This window comes from Carica papaya, chromosome 1 (genome assembly GCF_054855325.1).
Source record: "Carica papaya isolate Zhongbai chromosome 1, ASM5485532v1, whole genome shotgun sequence".
Taxonomy (NCBI): domain Eukaryota; kingdom Viridiplantae; phylum Streptophyta; class Magnoliopsida; order Brassicales; family Caricaceae; genus Carica; species Carica papaya.
In genome coordinates this window covers 29,096,446-29,120,391 of record NC_142309.1, presented here as the reverse complement: position 1 = coordinate 29,120,391, position 23,946 = coordinate 29,096,446, and the positions used below count along the sequence as shown (strand labels likewise).

Below are 23,946 nucleotides of genomic sequence, written 5' to 3'. Positions count from 1 at the left end.
TCTCTTGCATGAACATCAAGTTGCCTAGTTGGTAATTTGCTTAGGCCTCAAATAGCCATGGAATTCAAACAATTGATTTAACCCTTGGAAGCAGTTCATACAGTGACATTGTCAAGCCTCCGAATGAAGCAAAAATGCAGCCTGGTTTGCAAGTCAGAAATCCTTGTCAACACTTGCATCAATCACAAGTTATAGCCATCTACGAGATGCTTCTGTGTAAGTAAGCCACTCTTAGGTTCAATCTTCACCTGCATCGATATGAAATCTTAATAATAGAATGCCAATGAAGTAGTCCAGCACAGGGGTGTCCAATGGTCCAATCTTGGCATTCGCATCCATTAGCTCTTTGGGAGTGCTGCTTATATGTTTTCTCCCGGTGGTAGCTCTGCCAGCTTTGGTGCAGTGCCAAGTACTCGTTCCATATCAAAACGGACTTCAATGTTGCGAAGGCTGTAACCCACCACCATCAACCAATAGAGCAACTTGGCAAGTTCCGGAGCACTAGTCTCCGTTACAGTCGTCTGCAACCAAAATCACCAGCATCTTAGGAGACTGGGCAGTCAAATCTCAAAATGACATGATAGACCAACATAAGATGATAAACTTCCGGCAAAAGTTGGAGGGTGGGGGGGAATAGAGTTGATCATCATTTTCTCTTGGAGCAGAGATCAAACAGCTCATTTGGAGAATACTTTTTTGAATGGAATTTAAATGAAGAACAAAGAAACAGAAACAAATAACAAAGCAAACAAAAGCCAAGAGGAACAAAGGAGAGTATATAAGCAAACCTTTTCTTCTTTTCTGGGAAGATAGAAAAAGAGGGAAAATAACAAAAAATCCTATGAACTATAAACCAATTTCGAGGTAGACTATAGTTTGTGAAATAAAAGAGTTGAATCTCTATTTTCTAAAGAGAGTGACAAAAAACCCCATAAACTCAATGCAAACAACAAATTTTTTATATTAAAAAAAAAAAATCTGTTCCTGTTAGAAACTTAACAAGAATAAACCAAAAAAAAAAAAGCACAAGAGAACACCAATCAGTAATCTCATTTTTTCTAAATTGCATCTCCAGTTTATTTAATATAAAACACATTACTGTATTCTTGTAGAAAGGAGACCTTTTTTCTCAATATGAAGAGAAGCAAAGTATTAGTTCTATCAAATTTAGAGGAACTTTATCAAGTGTCCTAGAAAAAGAAGTAAAATAATAGCAAACCTTCATCTGCTCAGGATCTGAAACAGCCAAAAGCCGCTTGATGAATGTATTCATTGCAAGCACAACATCTTCTCCAGCAGTACTTGTCAATTCCTACAGAGAAGTGAAACATACAATTAAGTTAAAATTGCCCATATAAATCACTTAAAAAGGCAGAAAAAATCAAGCAACCAGAGCAACTTCCCATACCTTAAGGTTTTGAGGCTCAAGAGATTTCAGATAGTCCAGCAGTTCATTTTGACCGTTAGCAGTTTTTCTTCCAACTTGGCTATTTAATTCCTCGATCTCAGCTTCAAGTAACTCTATATACCTTTTAGCATCTATTCTCTCTGGACCAGAAACATTATTCCATCTAATTACTTCACCCGACACATTCTTCTGAGTACCAGGTGCATAATCTGGAACATCCTGTAGCAGTCAAAAGAAAAAGTTATCTTTATCCTGATAGAATCAAATGGAGATAATATGGCATAAGAAACAATAATTTTGTTCCACAAAGCAAGGGATAATCCAAGCTTAAAGAAACCAAGGAATTGCGGTTAATAAGAGCAAGGCTTCCACATTAAATCTCATGGATGATTCATGGAATACCAACTTCACTTATATAATGATTTGGTTACATAACAAAGCTCAGTTAATTAGAGCCAGAGATTCAGTGACATGTAGTCCTACTTAAGAAAAATCTCAGGAATTGACTTTAAAAGAAAGAAAAATTTGTTCATCTAGAAAGAATTGCCATTGAACTTTAATACAACGCTTGTACTTCACATAAAAACAATTAAGATTCCGTACAAAATCTAAATAACAAAGGGAAAAAAAAAACGTTCTCTCTGTTTTTGTATTTCAACCTATTTAATTGAAGTGCAATGCAAGACTCAAAGCATATATGGTTGAATAAATTGATAACAATCTAGGCATGACTGCTTTAGGAAAATGTAGACTATTGTGACCTCATAAATTACAACTTGTAATGGCACAGAACAAAACACATACAGCCATGATAGTATTTTTAGAAATTTGAAATTTAATAGATACTGTCTGTCTGGGTCACTGATTCTACTTTTCCTTCACATATTAATCAATTTAAAGGGGCACCGTGGTATATAGTTCCAAAATTTAAAGTTGGGAGAAGCAGTCATAAGCTCATAACAATGACATGAATATTGCAATCTTAATTCCAACATGACACTTCTTTTGGGGAGTAAAGTTGCAAGAGAACTGTTTTTCCCATTTCCTTTTTGGTCTAGGAATGATTATGGCAGTAACTTTAAGGTTAGTTAAGATAGATAGAAGAAAAACTACCTTTGGATCTTTTGGTTCAGGAAGAGAAACCTGCTCCAAACTTTGTTGCAATTCCAGACGATATTGCACATTCTTAAACATATATCCAGTCATCAAAACACTGTACATAAGCTGTGCAAGATTTTCAGCAACCTAAAGCAAAATTGAAGAGAAGTCAAGGATCATTTAAGGTAACAAACGCTAGATAAAACTAGAAGGAAGCATCAAAAGGGAAAATTAAGCTTATAATATAAAAGGATGGCCCAGTTGAATCAGTTATCACTACACCCAAATAGGGGGGTTCCTGAAATCCTGGTACTTACTGTGGTGACTGTCACGGCAAAAAATTGTGGGGGTAGAGTTCCAATCATGTTCGTCACTGTTTGGCGCATGGCATCAACAACCTAAGCAAGTTACATTGGAAAGTGTTACATTTCCAAATTATTTCAATTAGAAACACGGACACCAAGCATGACCCTCCCATGCTCTCGCGGTAGCATGCATAAAGCAATATAGGATTGAGTTCCAAAGGAAAAAGTAAAAGCAAAGAATCAAACCTGCTGGGGCGCCCTTTTCACAAACACCTCCATGAATTCTGGCTGCACATTTTTGACATACTCCAATAGAATTTCCCTCCTGGTTTTTGGCTGCTAGTTGCAAAACAAAACAAAAAATTCTAGTTCAACAAATAATTTTAGCAAAATTTGAAACTTCCTCTGATTAAAACAATCACATATTCTCCATCAAATTCCCTCCTCAACACTATTTTTTCTCTCATTTAATTGCAAAATCCCACAACTATGAAAATTTTATGACCCGCCATCCATTTAAGTGGGAAAAAAAAAAACAAATGATTTATCTTCAGTTAAAACAAACTAGCAACTAAAATAATACACGCATATCCTACATGGAGAGAGTGGAAGAGTGGAAGAGAGGAGTACCACAGTGCCGTTTGGAGGCTTAGAATCACCAGAGGAATTAGAAGAGTCTTTGTTGGAAGAATCGTAAGCTTTTACTGTCAAAGCCAATCTCTGTTTACCATTCTTCTTCGTCCTCCTCGGGAAGCTAACTGAAAAATAACACAAGTTGGGCCTACACGACGCGATTATCGTAGAATTACACGAAGACGGCGATCGACACACGACGCATGCGGCTTTCGCTGCCAGTGAATTCATCTCTTCTCTCTCTCTCTCAATAAAGATGGTAACTTGTTAGCTACCAGTCTACCAAACTTTTTTTGCCTGTTTTAGTATGGTTAACATACAAAGACAATTAACCCTATTGTTATTGTCTTCTTCTTCAAATTGTCGCCATTTTAGAGCGAATGCAGTGCCGGAGTTCCCAAAGATGAGGGTTTGTTCGTGTGAAAGACGGAGCTTGGTTTCACTCTAATAACGTGGGGATGCTTGTAGAGGATATTTTCTTGTCCTGATCAAATTAAGATCCTACTGTTAGAATTTCTTGTGTATCTGATGAATCAGATTAACGGCTTAGATGCGCGTAAAGCTGACCGTTGATTCCGTTGGGTCGTTCAAATCGTTACCGCTGTGACGCACAAACTCGAGAGAGTAAATTTTTTTTATAGTTATAAAGAGAGATAAAAGTTAAAAAATTTAAAAATTTTTAGTGCATTAATCGTGATAAACAGTTAGAGATCGTCCAACATGATAATATTAATAAAAACTAAAACTGCATCGAGAAGTCATAATTCGACAATCAATTAATACGTTAATATACTAAGTACCAAATTTAATTAAAATTTTACAGTTAAACATATTTTGACGATAATGATAATCTTTCGTAAAATTTTTATACTAATTTTAATTTTTTATAATTTTATTAAATGCACGATAAATTATTTTTTCCGAGATTTTAAGAAAGAAGTGTAAACTTGACAAATGAATCCAAGTTTGTCTTTAAGTTTATTTTTGTTAAAAAAAAAAATATCAAGCTCATGATTCATATTAAATATAGCACACTTTTTAACATATATGCAATATAAATATTTATTTTAGAAATGTATTAAAAAAGATTCATTCATATTCTAAAATAAAAAAATTATGAGAATATTATATTAAAAAATCTAAATGTATACTAAAGTTAAATATAAATGTTTCTATACTCACATTACTATACTATGATACCTTACTTGTTACATTAATTAATATTTTTTATTGGTACATATATATAATAAGAGAAGTCCAGCTCAGCGCAGTCCAGATGAATGCGTAAGTTTCCGTTTTTGGTTCTAACGGAGAAAGAAAGCTCGAGACTCGAGACACCATGCCGAGGGTCCAGAACAAAAATGGCGTTCTGCATCTTGGCGGTGGCACTATCATTTTCTGTGAGCGGATGACGTAAAATAAAGCCAACACTTATTCAATTTCCTTGTCGTTATCCAATGGCAGCATCTCCGAAATTTTCACTTCCTTGACACAATGTTGGAATCATAGCAGATATCCCGACTTTTGTTTCACCGGTTATTTCTTTGTTCTTCTTCTCTGCGCCTCACGCACTTCTCTGATTTGCACGAATACACAAGGAAGGATTCGCAGAGTACCACAGCCGCCATGGCTCCACAGAGGCGGCGCCACCACTGTTATCACCGTCTCCGCCGTCTCATTCCGGTCATATCCGCAATTTCCGGCTCCCTTCTTATCTTCTTCGCTCTCCTATCCCTTCTCGCTCCTTCTCCTATCGATTCCGATCGTCTTCAACATACTCGCCGCCACGACCCTGTACGCTCCCTACCTTCATCTCGCTATATCTTGTCACAAATATTTCCAATATATCTCTACGTGAATCTGTAACTTTAGTGCGTGACTGTATCCGATTTTTTAGTGCGTGTTATGTGATTTTGATGGTTTACAGGTTAACGCTGGTGTTGATGATGCAATTGGAGTTTCAGTTTTCCGTGTGCCGGTTAGGGTTACATTCTAGTTTTTTTATTTTTTTCGGAAGAATGATGGCGATATTTTTTTCTTAATTGGATCTCAGTAGTCGTTTTCTCTTGATTGAGAGCGAGCCATTTTTGCATTTTGAGTAACAGAGAGGTGGAGGGAGATCAGATCGTGATATTTGGAGTTCACCGAATGCCAAATTTTTTTATGGATGTAGTAATGCGAGCAGCAAGTTTGAAAGTGCGTATTTATTTTATATATATGTATTAGTTTAAGTTTGACAGTATTATTTCCGGTTTCAAATTTAGGACTTTTAGTCTAAAATTAACGTCCGTCCTGAGATGCAATGGATCTTTGTATCAACACAATATTGAACCGCAAAGATAGCTATAATTATGATCAGCATTAAATTAGTTATAGTGTCCGTTTCTCTGTGCTTTTTGGATATTGTTATATTTAGTTTTATGAAATGTCGAATTCCGTTGAGCTCATGGAATCCACTAGTTATTATTCAAATCATGTTGATGGCATTGCAGAGGCAGAAGTGGTCACACATCCCAAACGATACTTGGCGATTGCCACCAGTGGAGGCTTGAATCAACAACGAACTGGAGTAAGTTTTGAGATTATATCTCATAGAGTAATTTTGGTTAAGTTATTGGTAGTGTTTGCTATTGATTTCTTTGGGAAGACACGCATTTTTCTATTGTCTGTGGTTTGAAATCTGCAGGCAAATATATAATCATATAATTTTTCTTACTCATAGATTTGTTGCACTAAATTTACTGGAACTCAATGTGACATTGATTATTTCTCAACAGCCAGTTGGACTAGTTGTCCAACACATATAATTGGTTCCCCTCCTTAATCACAAGCAGTTGCGGTAATACCTGTAGGCTATAGTAAATGGATGTACACCAGCTTCTTTTATGTGGCTCTTTTTGAAATACTTTCTAAATTCACATCTCAGAGTAGGATATGCCCTCAACATTCTTGTTATTACCTACTTTACTGCTTTTATGATCTAGGATTGCTAAACTGGGGCGGACAACTTACTCTGAAGCATTAACTGTAACCACATCCTTTTGTGGTGTCCTTTAGCTTATGAGCTGTGGAGCATGGTCTATGGGCTAATGGGTATTAATTGGGTCATGGCGGGGTCGGTTAAAGAGGAAGTTTGGGCTTGGATGGGGTATGTAAGAAGAGAGAATTTGTAAAGCTTATATCATTGACCATTTTTGGGTTCCTTTGTAAGGAAAGAAATTTTAGAGTTTTTGAGGGTAAAGAGGTTAAGAACAATAGATTAAGAGATAGATGGTTTCATTATTTTGGGTTTATCTTGTGAGAACATGACATTATTAGGAATGAGGATTTTGGGAATGTCATTGACAGTTTAACACAATTATAAATTTTTTGTATACGAATGTGCTCCCTTGGTACCTTGTCAATAATATTTTTCATAAAAAAAAAACTTGCAACCTATATTGCTATTCTCTTCTCATTCAATTCTCATATTTAGATGTTTGATATGTAGAAATTAGTTGTAATGTACACATTTGATGCATAATTGAATTAACTTCACCCATATCTTCAATTCCACAACCTAAGATTTGTACTCCACCTAATAAGAAAGGAATCACCTAATTTGAATTGGATATGGAATAACATAAAATTAGACTGCTATTTCATTTAAATTTTTATCTTTGCTCCCCCTTGATTACAATGTTCTGTGTAATTTTTTTATTCATCACAACAAGCTTACAAGCATGTGCATCACAGATTACAGATTCTGTTGTTGCTGCCCGTATTCTGAATGCTACTCTGGTTGTGCCAAAGCTGGACCAGAAGTCATTTTGGAAAGATGTTAGGTTAGTTATGAAGTCATGTCTTTCATCTTTGTATTTTATCTCCCTTGTTGCGTACTTTTTAAGATTTTAGGATGAGCTGCTGTTTTAGATACATGTACTTTTTACTGTTTTGAATAACAAACTTCATATTATCTCCTTGCAGTAACTTTTCGGAGATTTTTGATGTTGATTGGTTTATATCATTTTTGTCAAAAGATGTTAAAATAATAAAGCAACTCCCAAAAAGGGGAGGGAAAACTTGGAGTCCATATACCATGCGTGTACCAAGGAAGTGTAATGAAAGATGTTATGTTAATCGTTTATTGCCTGTTCTTCAGAAAAAGCATGTAAGTTCTCTGTTTCTATAAACCCTTTTTGACTACTATTATATCTTTAAGCTTCCTGTTGTTCTTGTCTGAATTGAACTTCTAATTTTTTTTTGAGAGGAAAAAAGAAGTATTATTAGCAATTCATCAAGGGGGTGCCACCCAAGTAGAAAAGAAGCATTAAAAGTTTAGGCTAGAAACCAAGATATCAATTAGCTTGCCCACATCCTATTCATAGCTAAGAGGTTGACCATTAAACCAAAAACTCATGGTGTAAAATCAATAACATCTAATGCTATCAAAAGGAGACATTATGCATAAGTAATCATCTTAGCCAGATGAATGATGGAAACAAGCTTTTCTAGGACTTGCACACTCTAATAACTTCCAAGCCCATAACTCCTTTTCAATTGAGCAACTAGCTACTCAAGAAAGGTTTAGTGAGGATAAAGATCAATCCCATAGTTTTGTAGCCCTAATGCACCAAAGAAGGAGATGGTTAGACGATTCTCTATCATGCAAGCACATAGATACCCATTAACGATGACCTTTCATCCTTTCCTCAAATTGTCTAATGTAAGAATTTTCTCCTACGGATCCTCCCAAGCAAAAAAAAGCCATAAAGGGAGAGGCTTTTCTCTTCTAAATCTACTTCCACATGAATCTAGAGACAACAACACTTTGTACTTTGAGAAACAAGGTTGAGGTAAAAGCCTCTGACATAGAACAACCTACTCTTCTAGGGAGGCCACGTAGGGCAATCTCTACCAGCAAGGTCAAACCGATTCCAGTCAAGAAAGTTCAGTGGGGAAATCATATAATCAATCTCTCAATTATTACAATTTTGCAACAGCTTGATATCCTACAAAAAAAGTAGAGTGGCCACTGTTGACCAGAATGTCCGTAATCAAAGCATCCTTATCCTTAGCAATCACAAAAATATTAGAAAATCTATCCTTGGGAAGACTAACCATTAGTCTAGCAAAAAACTCAAGTTCTAACCGGTTGCCAAGTTTAAAAACAAGAAACCAAAGGTGTTTCACTCCTTATTAATTCACTCCCAAAGATTAATGCCATAACAGTGACCTATCTTGGCCATCTTTCAACCTCTTCTTTCCAGCCTATAGTTTGCAAAAATTACCACTCTCTCTAAACATTTGCTAGAAGACATGTACTTCCATAACACTTTGCTAGAATGGCCTTTTTCATGACAATCAAAAATCTAATGCCAAGAGCCCCTAAAGTCAGAGGTCTTTTCACATAATCTCATGCCACAAGATGATACTGCTTCATCTCTTCAGAACTTCCCCAGAGGAACCTGCACTGTAGAAATTTCCAACCTCTTGACAATGCTTACAGGAATAAGAAATAACAGAAGGGAATAGATAAGCAACTTAGAAAGCTTACTTATAATTTTTTTTAAAAGCATTTTTTTCAGAAGAGAGAGCAACTTTTAGTTAGAGGAAGTCTACCATCCTTAGAAAGACATATCTTCTTCTGGCCAAGCAATCTCTTTCTCATCTTGCTAATGATAGGGTCCCTGGTAGCAATATCCTTGAATTGGTGTGCAAAGGGAGATCAAGGTATTTAAGGAGAGAGAAAGCTTGACGTCCCAAAATGTTATTGAAGGCCTTCACTGTAACACTTGCACCAAAGAGGACTAAGTCTAATTTGTCCAGGTTAGTATGAAGTATAGAGATAGCTTTAAATAGTGAAAGTATGTCTAATAGTCATAAGGAATTTAGTGTCAGACCTGCAAGAAAGAAGAATGTCATTACCAAAAAGAAGGTGGCTGATCTCCTTCCTAGACTCCCAAAACCAGCACTTGATCCTTTGATGAGATTGCAAGCTCTAGCTTGAATAAACATCCTGTGGAGAGCCTTCATGACTAGAATGTAGAGAAAAGTAATGATGGAGGATCCATTTTTACCTGAGGCTTCTAGAGGAGTGGAAGAAATCAATAGGCTGCTCATTCACAAAATTGTAAAAGGAGTAGAGATACTTCTGATCCACATGCACCAGTTGGGACCAAAACCCATTCTCTTCAGTAAGTATAATAGGAAAGACCAATCAACACGGTCCTTGGCTTTCTTAATATCCAGCTTACACAGAAGACTCTCTCCCCATATTTGATCATGCAATCCATCAGCATAAAAAATTTTGCAACCCTTCACCAAATGCATTTTGGTCTTCCCTTGCTACCACCATATGATCACCTTGCTTAGTCTCTTGGGAAGAACCTTAGGAAGGATAAGTTTGTGAATACAACCCATCAAGCTCATGGGCCTATAATCCTTGATATATGCTGCCCTCTCAGCCTTGGAGATGAGGATAATGAACGTAGAATTAAGAGAAGTAACAACCTTAATGGTGTCAATGACTTCATTTCTTCTTCAAGAAAGCCATAGAAAAGTTATATGGGCCACCTTCACAACTGAGCAACACCACATGAACCTCCTCTTATGAGAAAAGCACTCTAAATCAACATCCTTCGTGAAGCACAATCATTTTGAACTCTAAAGTCTATCCAAATTCAATCTCCAGGGTTCTTCCTTTGAGTACAAGTTGCTATAGAAGGCCTTGATTGCATCTCTTAAGTCGTTCTCAATTTCAATTTCTATCTATCCAGATGAAGCTTATTTACGAAGTTGGTCCTCTTGTGATAGTTGGCCATCCTGTAGAAAAGTTTAGTATTTTGGTCCCTTGTGCCAACTCTAATTTAGCAAGTTGCCTTCTCTTCCTTTTACTTTCCAATAGCCCCAAAGAACAGGATTTCTGTCAAGCTCCTTAGTCTCACGAGTAAACTGCTTTCCTCAACCAGCTTCCTTACCCTTATCCTCCCTATAAGTCTTCAATTTCTAGCCACTTTGAAGCTAGTGAAGCCATCAGGATTAGTCTCTTCCCTTGTTCCTATATCACATCACCGAACCTCTTCTTTAAGCCACTTGTTCTCTAAATCAATGATGTGGACCCTCATTTATTTATACCATGAATATTAAGACAGATAGGAAAATGGTCTAAAATAACATGAGCCATGGTCTTTTGGACTAAATTTGGCACCCATTCTTCAAATTTGGAGTTTAACATGAATCTATCAATTATTCAGAAAGTTGAATTCTCTGAGTTTGGACCAAGTTTTTTTACCGCCTAGTAAATGCAGGTCGGTGAGGTCTAAATTGTTCAAAGAATCCCTAATTCTCTAATACAGGTGAAGGAAATGTTCCCAAAGGATCTCTTAGACAAAACAAGAACCATATCAAAGTCACCACTAATAAGCTAGGGTAGGTTGCGAACCTATACCATCATCTCAAATCCTCCCTCAAGAACTTCCTCTCTAGCCCTTCGCCCCTCCCATATGCGTCGATGAAAATCCATGAGGTAAAGAGACCTTTTTCCTAAATTCACAAGAAATAGACACAGTCCCTCTTGCATAGTTCATCATATTAAGGATACAAATATCCCACATCAGTGGGATACCAACTGATGAGCCCATAGCTGGCAGGTTACACTAATCAACATCCCTGCCAGCCGAAACACTTGTAACCAGATTAGTGCTCATGTCCTCAATCTTTGACCCACTGTGGCCCCCGTGACATTCAAGCTTCTCTGTTCTCCCATTTGACCCGTCTTTCTTCTTGAATATTGATTCTTCATCGCAATACAAACAAAAGATCCCTTTATTTTTCCTAGGCTCAATGGCTCTAAGCAGTTTGAAAGCCTTCTCCTTGAATCCCTCAAAATCCACGTCGACCATCTTTATGCACTTTCAAGATCTTTCCTCTCTCCCAATCTGAAAGTTTCCCATTGTCAAACTCTGATGACACCTCCACTTTGCACAAGGTAGTATCACACAAGACGGCTAGGTTGTCCACGTTAACAACCTGCAAAGGTTGCTCAACATTAGGGAACACAATATCTCCATTCTCCTTATCCAAATACAATACTCGTGGACATTCGCACCACCATATCATCCTCTACGGTCCCTGCCACCAAACCTAGACCAGGAAGAAGAAAGTGGAGACTCACAAGTAGTAGCAGTGCCATTGTCTGCCATAACAGCCTCAACAACCCCTGCTACTGAACCCAATGTGGGAAGAAGAAGTAAAGGAGCAGCAGTGCTCTGACAAAAAATTGGTCATTTGGTACTCATGTCAGGGAATCCAGGCTTAGATGAGGCAGACCACCTGCTTCGCTCCCCATTGCTATAGCAACTGTCATAGAACGATTTCTCACACCCAGATGAAGATGAATAGATTGGAAGGCATCGAGCTTTTATCTTCCTTCTTGTTCAGAATGATACCGTTAGAGGTTGGGGTTTAAGAGGGAGGTGATGGGCCTGAGGAACCCATTTTCCCTTCTCCAAAAAGGAGGCTTTGGTCTTGAGCTTAGGTAAGTTGGGGCTGCACTGACCTGACTTCAGCTTGCAAGACCTGCTTAGGGTTGCCCATCCTATTTTCAGTTCCAAATCTCCCCAGTTAAACTGCACAAGAGGAAGCTGGGACATCACCAGAGCCAAAGATGCATCACCTCCCTTTCCTTCACCATCAGATTAATGAGTAATATTCAGTTATAGCATGAAACAGTGATGATGCTCTTGACACCGAACTCACTGCCCAGAGAGCAGTTAGTAGCCATGGCTGCCAGAGGTTCCTTCTTCACTGGACCAGCCGCATCCCTCTCTAACTGAGCATCAACCATACCTATCAGAAGATTTACTGCCTGACCAATAAGGACCTGCCATCACTTCCTTTCTTCCTTCAACAAAATCCAGATTACAGAGTGAACTAACCACCAAAAGAATCCTCCACCAGCCATCAGCTTCAGTTCCTTCAGGGCCGAGCAGTCTTTGATAGCCTCCTGCATTCTTCTCCTTGAGCTTTAGGAGTCAACCTCTGTTGATGAAGATGGAAGATTAACCCCCTTGAAAACTCTACTCCAGGACTTATGACCTCTGATCCCAAAAGACAAAAAGGAATTTACACATACTTAAAAATGAACCATCTCCTGATTGAAGAAAAGAAAGGAAAACCTTTGCTTGTCCCCATTCTCTGTAGTTTTGATAATATCTTCAATCTTTCCCTCTAAAACTACATTAAAGGATTTCCTTTCAATCACCAGGAACTTTCTGGGTGAGAGGGTGGGCATAGCAGCAGTAGAGAGAAAGAGAGAAAAAAGCAGCATTTTGGGCAGTGTTTAAACTGCACTTATTGGTCTTTTGTTTTTCCTACTTGCATATTTCTTTTTTTCATTAAAACCTTTTGTCTATTACTGATCAGTTTGGTAGTTTAAACCTCACATACTGTATCTATACCCTGTGCATTTTCTTTTTAGTCCTTCTGTAGCAATTATTCCTAATTACTATTTTTAAGGCCGACCACTGGTACAGAAGCACAAGCACTTGATATCTTGGTTACTGTTTGAGAGTGAAAACTTTTGAATTATGCACCTTCCTATTTGAACTTTGACTTAATTTCTTGAATTCATGATAGAAGTACTGCATATGTTATAGGGGATAGTCCTGAAATTCAAAAAAGGAAAAAAAACATATATAGAAAATCAGGCAATTGATCTATCAGATATTTTTTTATAGAGGCTGAGGATAGATCAGATTGTTAATTGGTTGACTGTCTATATTCAAGCTTATACTAGCATTTATTTGTTTTCTACTACTATGTGTAAGATTTATCATTGTCATAAGTTTCTTTTTAATCCATTGTCCATGATATGAAGATTGATTATTTGCGTCAATTGCATACATATTGACTTGTAGGATCATCAATCACATGATAGTTAGGACATTGACTATGGGCCTTATCCTCATATCTTTTTTTTTAACACCCTTCCAATAAACACTTCTATTGTCTTCTTTTTTCCAGGCAGTTCAGCTCACGAAATTTGATTACAGGCTTGCAAACAAATTGAGTACAGATTTACAGAAGTTGAGATGTCGAGTCAATTACCATGCTTTAAAGTTCACTGATTCTATTCTTCAAATGGGAAAAGAATTAGTTCATCGGATGAGATTGAGAAGCAAACATTATATTGCGTTGCATTTGAGGTGGTTACCATATTTTTGTTTGGTTCTTGGGAATTCTGGTTACCATATTTTTGTACACATCATTGCGTGCGCATGTATAAGCCTGCAATTATTTCATGAAATCATTTGAAGTGGACATGATGCTTGAATAGAAAAAACTAATATTAACAAAGAGATGTCATTTTCTCTTACTCATGCATGACGCACTAGGGTCTCAGCCGGATTCCTTTGTTAATGATTATTTTGGAGTTTCTGCGGGAAGTCAAGTCCATTACATTAGAATGTTCGAGGGATTACTATTGTCCTCAAAACATCTCTTTTCTCTTTTTGGGGAACAAAAGCTAGGGTTCAAAATTTGCCGTATTCAAGGAACAAGCATGAGACAGTTTTTTGTTTTTCCTGTTACAGGTTTGAGCCTGATATGCTTGCGTTCTCTGGATGCTATTATGGTGGTGGTGAAAAGGAAAGAGCAGAGCTAGGTTCAATAAGAAAGAGGTGGAAAACTTTGCATGTAAGGTTAAAATATTATACTCCATGGTATTTATCTGAGAACATATATGCAACAAAATGAAACAACAGTATGTTTCATTTGTTTGGTTTGCAAATGACTCGATTGCTTTTTCTTAATACATATTCTGGTCTTGGTGGATATATTTTGGGATTATTGATATGGACTTTGTGCAATATTCTAAAAGGTAGTGTTTAAAATTAGACATTTGGAGAAAATGGGGGAAGTAATTATAAGAAAAGAAAAAAATGCTAGTGCCACTAGTCAGGAAAAATCTATTTCTATGTGTAATGAAGCTGATTTTACAATTCCCATTATGAGTTTGATTTGGGTCATTCTCTCGATACTGAGCTTGTGAATGATGTGCTAGACTTTGTCTTGATCTTTTGCAGAAAAATAATCCTGATAAGGAAAGGAGGCATGGAAGATGTCCCCTTACTCCAGAGGAAGTTGGTCTGATGCTGAGGGCTCTTGGATATGGCAGTGATGTTCATATCTATGTGGCATCTGGTGAAGTGTACGGAGGGGAAGAGACATTGGCACCCCTGAAAGCACTATTCCCACACTTCTATTCAAAGGATACTATAGCCACAAAGGAGGAGTTGGAACCCTTTTCCACATTTTCTTCTCGAATGGCTGCACTTGACTTTATAGTCTGTGATGAAAGTGATGTATTTGTTACCAATAACAATGGTAATATGGCTAGAATTTTAGCTGGAAGAAGGTATAAAGTATTTCTTTAGTCCCCTTCTGTTCCTCCTATTTCTTTGTAGGTGCTTCTTAATTTTCTAGCTTATTCTACTGTTGCAGGAGATATTTTGGACATAAACCTACAATTCGTCCAAATGCAAAAAAGCTCTATCGATTGTTCTTGATCAAAGAGAACATAACTTGGGAAGAATTTACCTCTAAAGTTCGTAGTTTCCAGCGAGGCTTCATGGGGGTGCCCAATGAGGTGAGGGCAGGCAGGGGTGAGTTTCATGAGAATCCATCTACCTGCATATGTGAAGATTCTGATGCCAGGGTAAAGAAGGATTCTGGATCTAGAAAATATGGTAAGGGGTATGATGCAATGCCAAAAGATGTAATAAATGATGAAGACCAGAATGATGATGATGAACCAGAATGGCCTGATCCTGAAGATGATGAAGAGCAAAATAATGTTCAATATACAGGGCTGTATAACGGAACAGGTTTGGATTATGAAGCAGCTGCTGCTGAGGATCCTGAATTGGAAGAGATGCTTTCAGACTAAAGAATTATTTTCGTCTCACCAATTCTCGCCTTTATCTGAGCAATACTTTTGTGACATTTCCTGCCATGCACAGTGGTCCTTAAGAAACTTGCAGCTCTAGCCAGAACTTTTTGATCATTCTCCAGTATATAGAGACAAGGAGATAGAGAAAAGGAGCGTCTAACTTCGAGAGTAGTGGGGTTGTATGGAGTTCCTGGCTGTAAACTGTTTCAACTATTGGAAATAGCCTGTAATATTTGCGAGGCATGTACTTTTGGCTGAGAATGGATCTTCTATGAGTTTTATTTTATTTTCAGTCAATTCAGGGGGGGAGATACAACAGGCATGGCAGAAGAGAAAAAGATGCTGGAACTGAGGTTTTTGCTTCTAAGGTTTTGCTAGCGAACCAACAGGCATTAGGCTTCTTTCTTCTCAACTAGGGGATGAGATTTGTATAGTTAAAGTAATTCTCTCTCTCCATAACATTCTAGGTTTTCATTTATTAAAATCTTTTTAGGGTCTGAGATGAGGGTTCTGTTTCACCATATTTGATGCAAATTTCATGTTTGCTAGGAATTGGTCTAGGCTCCAACTACATGCAGTCAACTGTGAATTTGTGTCACAGATCCAGTAAGGACTGAGACTGATTTTCTTGCGGCTGTAAACAAATTTGTATATCATTTGTCAAGCCTTTAGAATTTTGTTCATGGCGTGGGGCATTGAGTTTTATTTTTCAGTTTCTTTTTATGTTCAGCCTTGTCTAGTTTGCTTGATGGCTTTCAAGTCACAATTTTGTTTCTATAGAACGCTACTTGAGGCACAGCAGCATAAAACCCTCCCTGTTGTAACTTAAGGTACATGTATGTTTAGATAGGTAAATAAATATTAAGATGCAAGTATGCTTAGGTAGGTACATGAATCTTAAACTACATGTATGTATAGTTTACTATTACATCTATCTTCTTTCCTATATGATTTTTTTATTTTATTTTGAACACAATATAATAATAATAATAAAATAGTTAAATTTTTATCTATATTTTTTTGTTTCTAAATATGTTATCAAATGATATAAGAGTTTTCATTTTTGAATGACTTATGAGAACGCAATCTCAATCTAAAAAAATATATGATAATATGGATACAAGTAAGGAGCTGCAAATATTGGACATGTCCCAATTTGCAGCTCTAGCAGGTGTCACATATATCCATCAGTAACATGCACTTGAGATTATGTCAGAAAAATATTGCTTGCTCCCACCACAAATTCCCTTAATTCCCGAGCGACCTCCCGCTAAAGAATTATGCCGAAGCTCAAGTTTGTGGTGATATCTGAGGAGTCAGAAGGCGTGGTTTGAGGGAGGGACAGTCAGTTTAATACTGGCATCTTTCTTCTTCGTACTGCAAGTTCAGGAAATTTTGCTCCTCTAAGCTGGTTCTACGGTTTCTCGCTCCTTACATGGTTTTGATGACAAATGTTGAAACGATTGGAAGAGAAGGATCTCTCATCCCACAAATGTAGTAGTAGCAGAGGAAGGAACTTTCATACGATAGTATATTTTTCTTTCTGTTCCCATTATATCAAAATCACAAATCTACTTACAACAATATATAGTCATCACTAATTTATGAAATTTACAACAAACTTGTTCAATCAAAAACTATAACATTGAACCTACTTCAATTCTTATTCAATTCCCATTAAATCATCAGTTCTGATTTTTATATTAATTTTAATATGTATACGTAAAATATAATTCATGCTATTAATTTAAGTTTTCGCTTCAAATTATTTAATAAAAAAAATTATTTCTCATCTTTTAAAGTAGAAATTAAAATTTTACTACTAAACAACAAAAAGATAATATTCTGATTATACATCTCACAAGTAGCATGAAAAGTGAGTTTAACGCTCTCGTTAAATAACTTGCATGAAAATTTATTAATGTCGAGTAATACGTGCAAGATTTATTAATATTCAAATTTAAATGATAGTTTATTAATGTCTGATAGTTACAGTTATTTTTGTTTGAATTGTTAGTATAGTATGATTTATATTTAAATAAATTTTTTATTTTATTTATATTTTATTATATATAATAATAAATAAAAAATTAAAAAAAAAAATATAATATTAAATATAAAAATATATGATATATATATATATATAATTAAAGATATATACAATTAAATATACATATATAATATATAAACAAAAACATAAATATATATATATATATATCTAATATATTATATATATGTATTTATATATAATTAAATATATAAATATGTTTTGAGAAGAAGAAGAATAAGAAGTGTCGGAAAAAAAAAAATTAAAAAAAAATAATGTTATAGATAGTAAAAAACTTTAAAGATATAAAGGAAAAAAAAATTATCAAACCAATCTTAAAATTACTGAATTTATGGTTTTAAAAAATAAAAAAAAAAATCATAAATTCAACCACTAAAAAACTATATCATGTATTTAAAAATACAAACAAATAAAAAAAATTATGAAAAAAATATAATATTATTATTAAACTATCATTCAAATTAAACCTAAAAGTTTATTAGAAATTAAATATGAATAGAGTAAAAAGCAGCATAAAAATAACTCAACCCAATTGACCAAAAACCTTTTAACTACCGGAGAGAAGGTGGTGGCTAAACTTGTCCTTGTCTCTCCTCTCTCAATATCAAAACTATGATGAAGTCTAACTGCATCTTCGAATAAAGTTACAAGTCTCAGAATGGTTTAATATCCAAAATTTTATTAAAACCAAAAATGGAAATCATCAAAGAATGAATAAATTGAACAGCGAAAACACACAATATTCCTTACAAAGGGAGTTCCAACCTACGTCGATGCATTTAAATGATAATTAAACCACCTAAGCAAAAGATATGGAGCCTAAAATCAGCTCTCATAATGTAGGAGGCAAGTCTGGTGGGTCATCAGCCTGAGGTGGTGAAGATGACCTGAAGTCGAGATTTGGATAAACACCAGGCGGCCTCTCCTGGGGTTCAATAGAGAGCAACTGACTTGAATCACCGACAACATCCGCCCATCCATAATGAGGTTCAGCCCTTTAACCAAAATTCGAGTCTTATTAGTTTATGTTACTTTTGTACAGTACAAAAAGCATGAAAAGCCAGTATTTTCAAGGTGAAAATATTCCAAAAAGAATGTGCACCATCTGGTAGAAAACCTCACTCAAGGGAATTGGAGAGGGTACTGGACCAACATTGTTATTTATCATGCTCACATGGATTCATATCTAGAATCTAATTTTAAAACGAAGTTCAGTAGTAGGTGCTAATAAATAAGTGTAAGTTCTTACTCATAATAGGTTTCCTCGTCCACCACAATATCCCAACTTTCACCTGTTGTGCTCTTCCCATACTTGTGAACTTTACTGGTTAGTAATAAAGCATGTTAGCAATTCATCAATTAAAATTAGTTTCAGATACATAAAGACTTCAAAAGGTAAAACATGGTTTCTAAATTAAAGAGCTATTTGTCCAAGTTTCATACCCATTTCCAAAATGTTCCTCTCCCCATGTCCTTGACCAACCTGGACACAAGATGAGATGAACTGTGTTAGTTTGACATGGAAAGAAGAAATACATTAATTACTTTATTTAGAATAGAGCCTATTTCAAAAAGATATATTTAGAATAGAGCCAATAGTTTAGTGGAATTCATTACAATCTGTACGTAATTCAACTAGAATGATGAATCCTCCCTGAAATAATAAAACCCCGCCTCATGTGATTCCATTTCGAACAAGAACAATGAATTACAAATTTTACATGCAATTACATATGATATCAAATTTTTTATCTTTTAATTAAATTACATAACCTCTTATTAAAGTAAAATGTGGGTCTATAAACAGATTTTTCTTAATTTGTGAACATGTTCCATACATAACCTAACCAATTGCTTAACTGAAGATAAGCCAAAAAATTAAACAAAAATGAACATACGTTCACCACTTGGCGATACATGCCATGTTTCCCCATGCCGTGAACCTATCCCAGCAAAAAACTTCTCTTCCCACTTATCTCCCCATTTTGTTCCCAAGTCAGTCTCAGCCCACTTATCGGTCCTGAAGAGAAGAGCAAATTAATATGGTACAACTATTGGCAAGTACTTGCAGATGGATCTCAAAAGACAAGAAGTAAAAGACAGCAACTAGAAGCATTTTATCAAAGCAAACAAAGTGAAATTTAGCATCTCTTTATATTTCTGGACACGACTTGAATTTGTTTATAAAATTGCAGCAGACAACTTTTAATCTTAAAATTTTAGAGGATAGACAGCTTCCATTTCTCCAATTTTCAAGCATTAATATAAAGGGGCAGTAGAGAAAACCATTTTAGAACAGATCCTCGTCCATCATAATGTTCTCCCCATTTCTCCCACCAAGACTGTTCATTGAGTCTACCGTACTTGTGGGCTCCTTTCTCCGTCCAGCCTTTAGCATCATATTTCTCCCACCTAACTCGAGCAGTTACATTTGTCAATTGTCATCACCCAACTGCAAATTTGATTCAAAAACTTGAACTTCTATTATTCTGTGTGGCATTGCTGACTTACCACTTCTCATACCATCCAGCATTTTCGGTGCCTGATTTTGCTTGCTTCTGAGCACTCCTCTCAATCCTTGCTAGATTACTGTTATTTAAGAAATGCAGTAGTGGTGTTAACAAGAAATTATAGCATGCTATACTGAAAAGTATTTCATTGAAGGAACAACATAGTTTGTAGTCTAGAAATCAATGAAAGACCTCCATTCGTCTTGATGAAGGACCTCCTGCCATGTTTCCCACCATGAATCACCTTCAGCATTTCTCCCGGATTTCTCAACACCTATGAACATCAGCTTTATTAAGAGTAAAGTTCCTATAAAAAGATCCACTGAGTAAAGGTCTTCAAATAAACTATGTTAAGAGTATGTGTTCAGTTAAAGCTAATTGCAGCCTGACCACACAAAATAGACAGTCACTAGAAACATAAATATAAAACATCAAACCATGAAGAGAAAAATTGAAGTAGCATGATATGTTCTTAAAAAAAAAAGCAATGAGCAGCAGGATCAGATTCCTACAAAAAGATAAGGATGATTAAAACCAACTAAAGTAGGAATACTACTAGGATTGAAATTATATGATACACGATAAAAGTACTGATCTATGTGGTAAGTTACCAGAAACTACAAAATCAAGCTCACAATTAAATCATGCTTCAAATAGCCAGCATTTGCAGTAAACAACAGGGTAAAATATGTAGCCAAGTGCATATAGCTCAAATGACATGAAGCTTAGTCCTGTCACTACCTCTTTTACCAACAAAGGAAAAACATGGTAAGAAATATTACCTAGCTCTTTGTACCCGCTCCAGTCACTTTTCTCCCACCACTGTCAAGGAGATCAATAAATCCAATTAAATGTATCCACCTGGGATGATACTTAATGCAGTTACAAAAGAGAATGTCAACATAAAAGAATTTAGAGAAACCATGAGATACTGCAATGTCGCTCCATAAATTAAAATGCTGCATAGTTTCTTTTAGTTGTGGTTGGAATCAAGGGATTGCTTCTGACTGAAGTATATACAATCTACCTAATTAAGTCTCAGTTAGAGAATCCAAATCCTACACGTATGGTTGTAGTAGTGATTGCGAGGTAAGGATTTGGCTTGTCATTCGTTAAAGATCCTATACTGTTATCCATATTCAATTTAGGAGCAACTTAATCCAATTAATTCCTTATGAAGGCCTAGTTGAGTTGAGTTCAGTTGTGTGAGTTCAGCTGTGAATTCTCCTACTTTAAGTTACTTCAATCTACAAGTGTCTTTCCATAGTTATAATAAAATAAACAGGAGTCTTTATCCATCTAAAAGGAGAGGATTACAATGAATTATGACCAAATAATGTAGTTTTTATTTGACATATCAAGATAATCTATATTAGCCAATCAATGAGAACTTCAAGGTTGTTCTGGTCGTATTGCTGTTAGAATATCTAACATGGAGGTGACACGGTCTTGAAAATGGCAGTAATACAAACATGGAATTTCTTCCGAACAAAAATAACAGGAACAGTGATAAATGGAACTTCTTGATAAAAAATGTCCAATAAAAATATACAATTTAATTAGCATCAACCGTTAACCTATTGACCACAGAGAATTGCTTCCAATTTGCTAACTTGCAGACCAATAAGATAACAGTGAAATCATTTTATACCGTTTCCTTCCATTCCGAGGAACCATCATGGGATTGACCACCCATTCTTGTCCATCTACATCTGTATCCGTTTTTTCCCAGGTCTTCTCCACTTTCTCGATACCAAGTACTGCCATCTTCATTAGTGCCAGACTCATTAACATTTTCATTTAACAAATTGATACCCCAGTCCTTCTCATTTGCAATACCAGTGTCTGCATTGCGGAAACCAGTGAACACCACATATTCTATTAGATATGATAGTTTAAATCCTGCATTATTCAACAAGCAAATGCTAGCATGACTAGAATTTGACTATGGACTTTATCATTTGCCTCCAGAATAAGCTGCATTTCCACATACAATTCGATGTCTACTGACAGAAGGTTACCTCTTTTTGGTGGGGTATCACGGGACTGTGGACCAGAATTTCTTGGGGTACAACGTGGAAAGAATTTTTCTTGCTTGGAAATGAATGGAGATCTGCAAGAATTATAACGCAAAGCAGCTTTACAACCAAATCCACAGTCATCTTAATATAAAATAATCTTTTCATCCCACAACAGAAGGAAACATTTTTAAGTTGGGAAGTAAAATCATATACAGGTGAGAATGGAAAATAGCAATACTGGCTGATAATGGATAGCTTATATCTTTGAGAGGTTGTGCCCTAAATACGATCACCAAGCTCAAGCTCAAAAGTCATTTGCCACAAAAGCCACCGTTCCAAGGCAAATATTATTATTAGCCAGTGAAAAAAATAGTATGTGGATCTTCCTTGCCAACAAGATCATGGAAACGGAAAGAATAAATACATAAACTGAGATCAGTCATTGATATATATATGGCTAAGCTACAAATAGTTCTCTTGTTTGTACAAAATCAAAATTCATTTAGAAGAAGCTTCCTCGATCAATTGTTCATCATAAATTTTCTAATTTGACAAGGACAAATTGTTCATCATTTAGAAGAAGTTTAAAAACAAAAATAAAAGAGAAAAGATGGAAAGAAGCACAAAGAGAACAACGAGAAGAAATAGTCTGATAAAGCTACAGAAAGGGAGGGAGGAGTATGTAAAAATAAATAATTAATGTGAAGACATACTGAGGAGAAGCGAACGGCATTGCAGGAGATGCATGGACTCTGACTCTGCGAGGGCTCTTCTTGGGATCGAACCGCCATTCCTCTCCCTTGTCAGGACTCCGAACGGGGAGCCCAGAGTCAGAGCAGCAGCATGCGAGTGGAGTCAGGCCAAGGCGAGCGGCATGAAAGCAGAGCTTCCGCTTTCTCTTGCTGAGGTCGAATCCGCAAAGAGGCGGGCGCAAATGGGAAAGAATGGGTCTTCTGAGTCTGAAATGCAAGTGAGTAGGGGAAGAGGCCGCCATTACTCAGGAAAATGCCATTGAAAAAAGAAAGAAAGAGAAGCCCTAGCAAAAAGGACGGCGCTGCAGCAGAGGAGTGGGAAGTGGCCTTGAAGTTCGGAAGAAGACGGTAACCGTTTTCTTTATAAAAATAAAAATAAAAAATTTACGTTTGAATTGTTTTTGTTTAATAAAATCAAAAAAGAGAAGAAAAGGAGAGGAGAAGAGAGAAAATCGGGTGAATGAATGTGGGTGGTGGGTGGTGCATTTGAGATGGGAGTGGAAGAGTAGAAGTAGAAGTAGAAGCAGAAGAAGAAGGGAGGAGGAGGAAGACGAAGGGGAGCTTCAAAACTGAAGACTAAAAAAGGAAGGAAGATCAGATCGGTGGTGGCTGCGAATCCCGGGACGTAATCATACACGTGAGCAGTTATTGGGTCCCACTCCTGTATTTTATGTATCCGTTATGCCTTTCTCCACCTGCCACGTGTCAAAACATCAGCCCTCACTTTTCTTCTTCTACTTGCCTCTGATCTCTCCATCTCAATGTATTTTATTAGTTTATTTATTAGAACTGAGATTACATAGTTTGGTAATCTTAAACAAGATTAAGATTTAAAACAAGATTAGCAAAATTAGGAGTATTAATATGGGTGTTTGCATTTGCAAAATTATAAATTAAAAGACTTTATTAACCCTGACAATATTATTAGAAGTTACTAATTTTGAAATTTTCCTAAACTAATAACATGAGAAATTATAATCACCATGATATTTATTTTCAATAGAAACGTTCTATAACTAAAGATTAAAACAAATTCAAAGATTTTGATTTTAATAATTAATATAATGATATTTTATTAAATAGAAATAAGATTAATTAACAGTGATATAAAATTAACTTGAAAAATATTAATTTTGGCGACTATTTTTATTATAAATTATTATTATTATTATTATTATTTTGAAATGGTGTTTGGAAACAAGATATCTCCATCTTATCC

The 23,946-nt window shown here is 36.0% G+C and overlaps 3 protein-coding genes across 5 annotated transcripts; 1 reads left to right on the top strand and 2 right to left on the bottom strand.

Moving 5' to 3' along the window:
* Positions 1-52: 52 nt before the first annotated feature.
* On the bottom strand, positions 53-3,904 carry LOC110818283 (uncharacterized). 2 transcript variants are annotated; one of them, XM_022047096.2, is made up of 7 exons: positions 3,442-3,904; positions 3,058-3,150; positions 2,824-2,904; positions 2,522-2,653; positions 1,409-1,627; positions 1,220-1,312; positions 53-521 (listed from the first exon to the last, which is right to left on the bottom strand). In XM_022047096.2, exons 1-7 carry the CDS (start codon positions 3,673-3,675, stop codon positions 360-362), a joined length of 1,014 nt encoding a protein of 337 aa, XP_021902788.1. In that variant the 5' UTR covers positions 3,676-3,904; the 3' UTR covers positions 53-359. The 2 variants fall into 2 exon arrangements, with proteins under 2 accessions (XP_021902788.1, XP_021902789.1); XM_022047097.2 differs by having other exon boundaries at positions 3,058-3,147; positions 3,442-3,902.
* A 794-nt stretch (positions 3,905-4,698) lies between these two features.
* LOC110818176 (O-fucosyltransferase family protein) lies at positions 4,699-16,059 on the top strand. The gene is made up of 10 exons (XM_088209529.1): positions 4,699-5,238; positions 5,372-5,422; positions 5,550-5,640; positions 5,937-6,013; positions 7,180-7,268; positions 7,411-7,594; positions 13,450-13,631; positions 14,019-14,121; positions 14,511-14,842; positions 14,929-16,059. The coding sequence occupies exons 1-10, from the start codon at positions 5,071-5,073 to the stop codon at positions 15,371-15,373; spliced, it is 1,722 nt and encodes a 573-aa protein (XP_088065655.1). The 5' UTR covers positions 4,699-5,070; the 3' UTR covers positions 15,374-16,059.
* Positions 16,060-18,103: 2,044 nt separating this feature from the next.
* Positions 18,104-23,367, bottom strand: LOC110818281 (inactive purple acid phosphatase-like protein). Of its 2 annotated transcripts, none has more exons than XM_022047093.2 (11): positions 22,689-23,365; positions 21,976-22,067; positions 21,606-21,799; positions 20,737-20,776; positions 20,147-20,228; positions 19,956-20,033; positions 19,731-19,856; positions 19,343-19,464; positions 18,888-18,927; positions 18,694-18,768; positions 18,104-18,439 (listed from the first exon to the last, which is right to left on the bottom strand). In XM_022047093.2, the coding sequence occupies exons 1-11, from the start codon at positions 22,967-22,969 to the stop codon at positions 18,277-18,279; spliced, it is 1,293 nt and encodes a 430-aa protein (XP_021902785.2). In that variant the 5' UTR covers positions 22,970-23,365; the 3' UTR covers positions 18,104-18,276. The 2 variants fall into 2 exon arrangements, with proteins under 2 accessions (XP_021902785.2, XP_021902787.2); XM_022047095.2 differs by having other exon boundaries at positions 18,298-18,439; positions 18,694-18,763; positions 22,689-23,367.
* Positions 23,368-23,946: the final 579 nt, after the last annotated feature.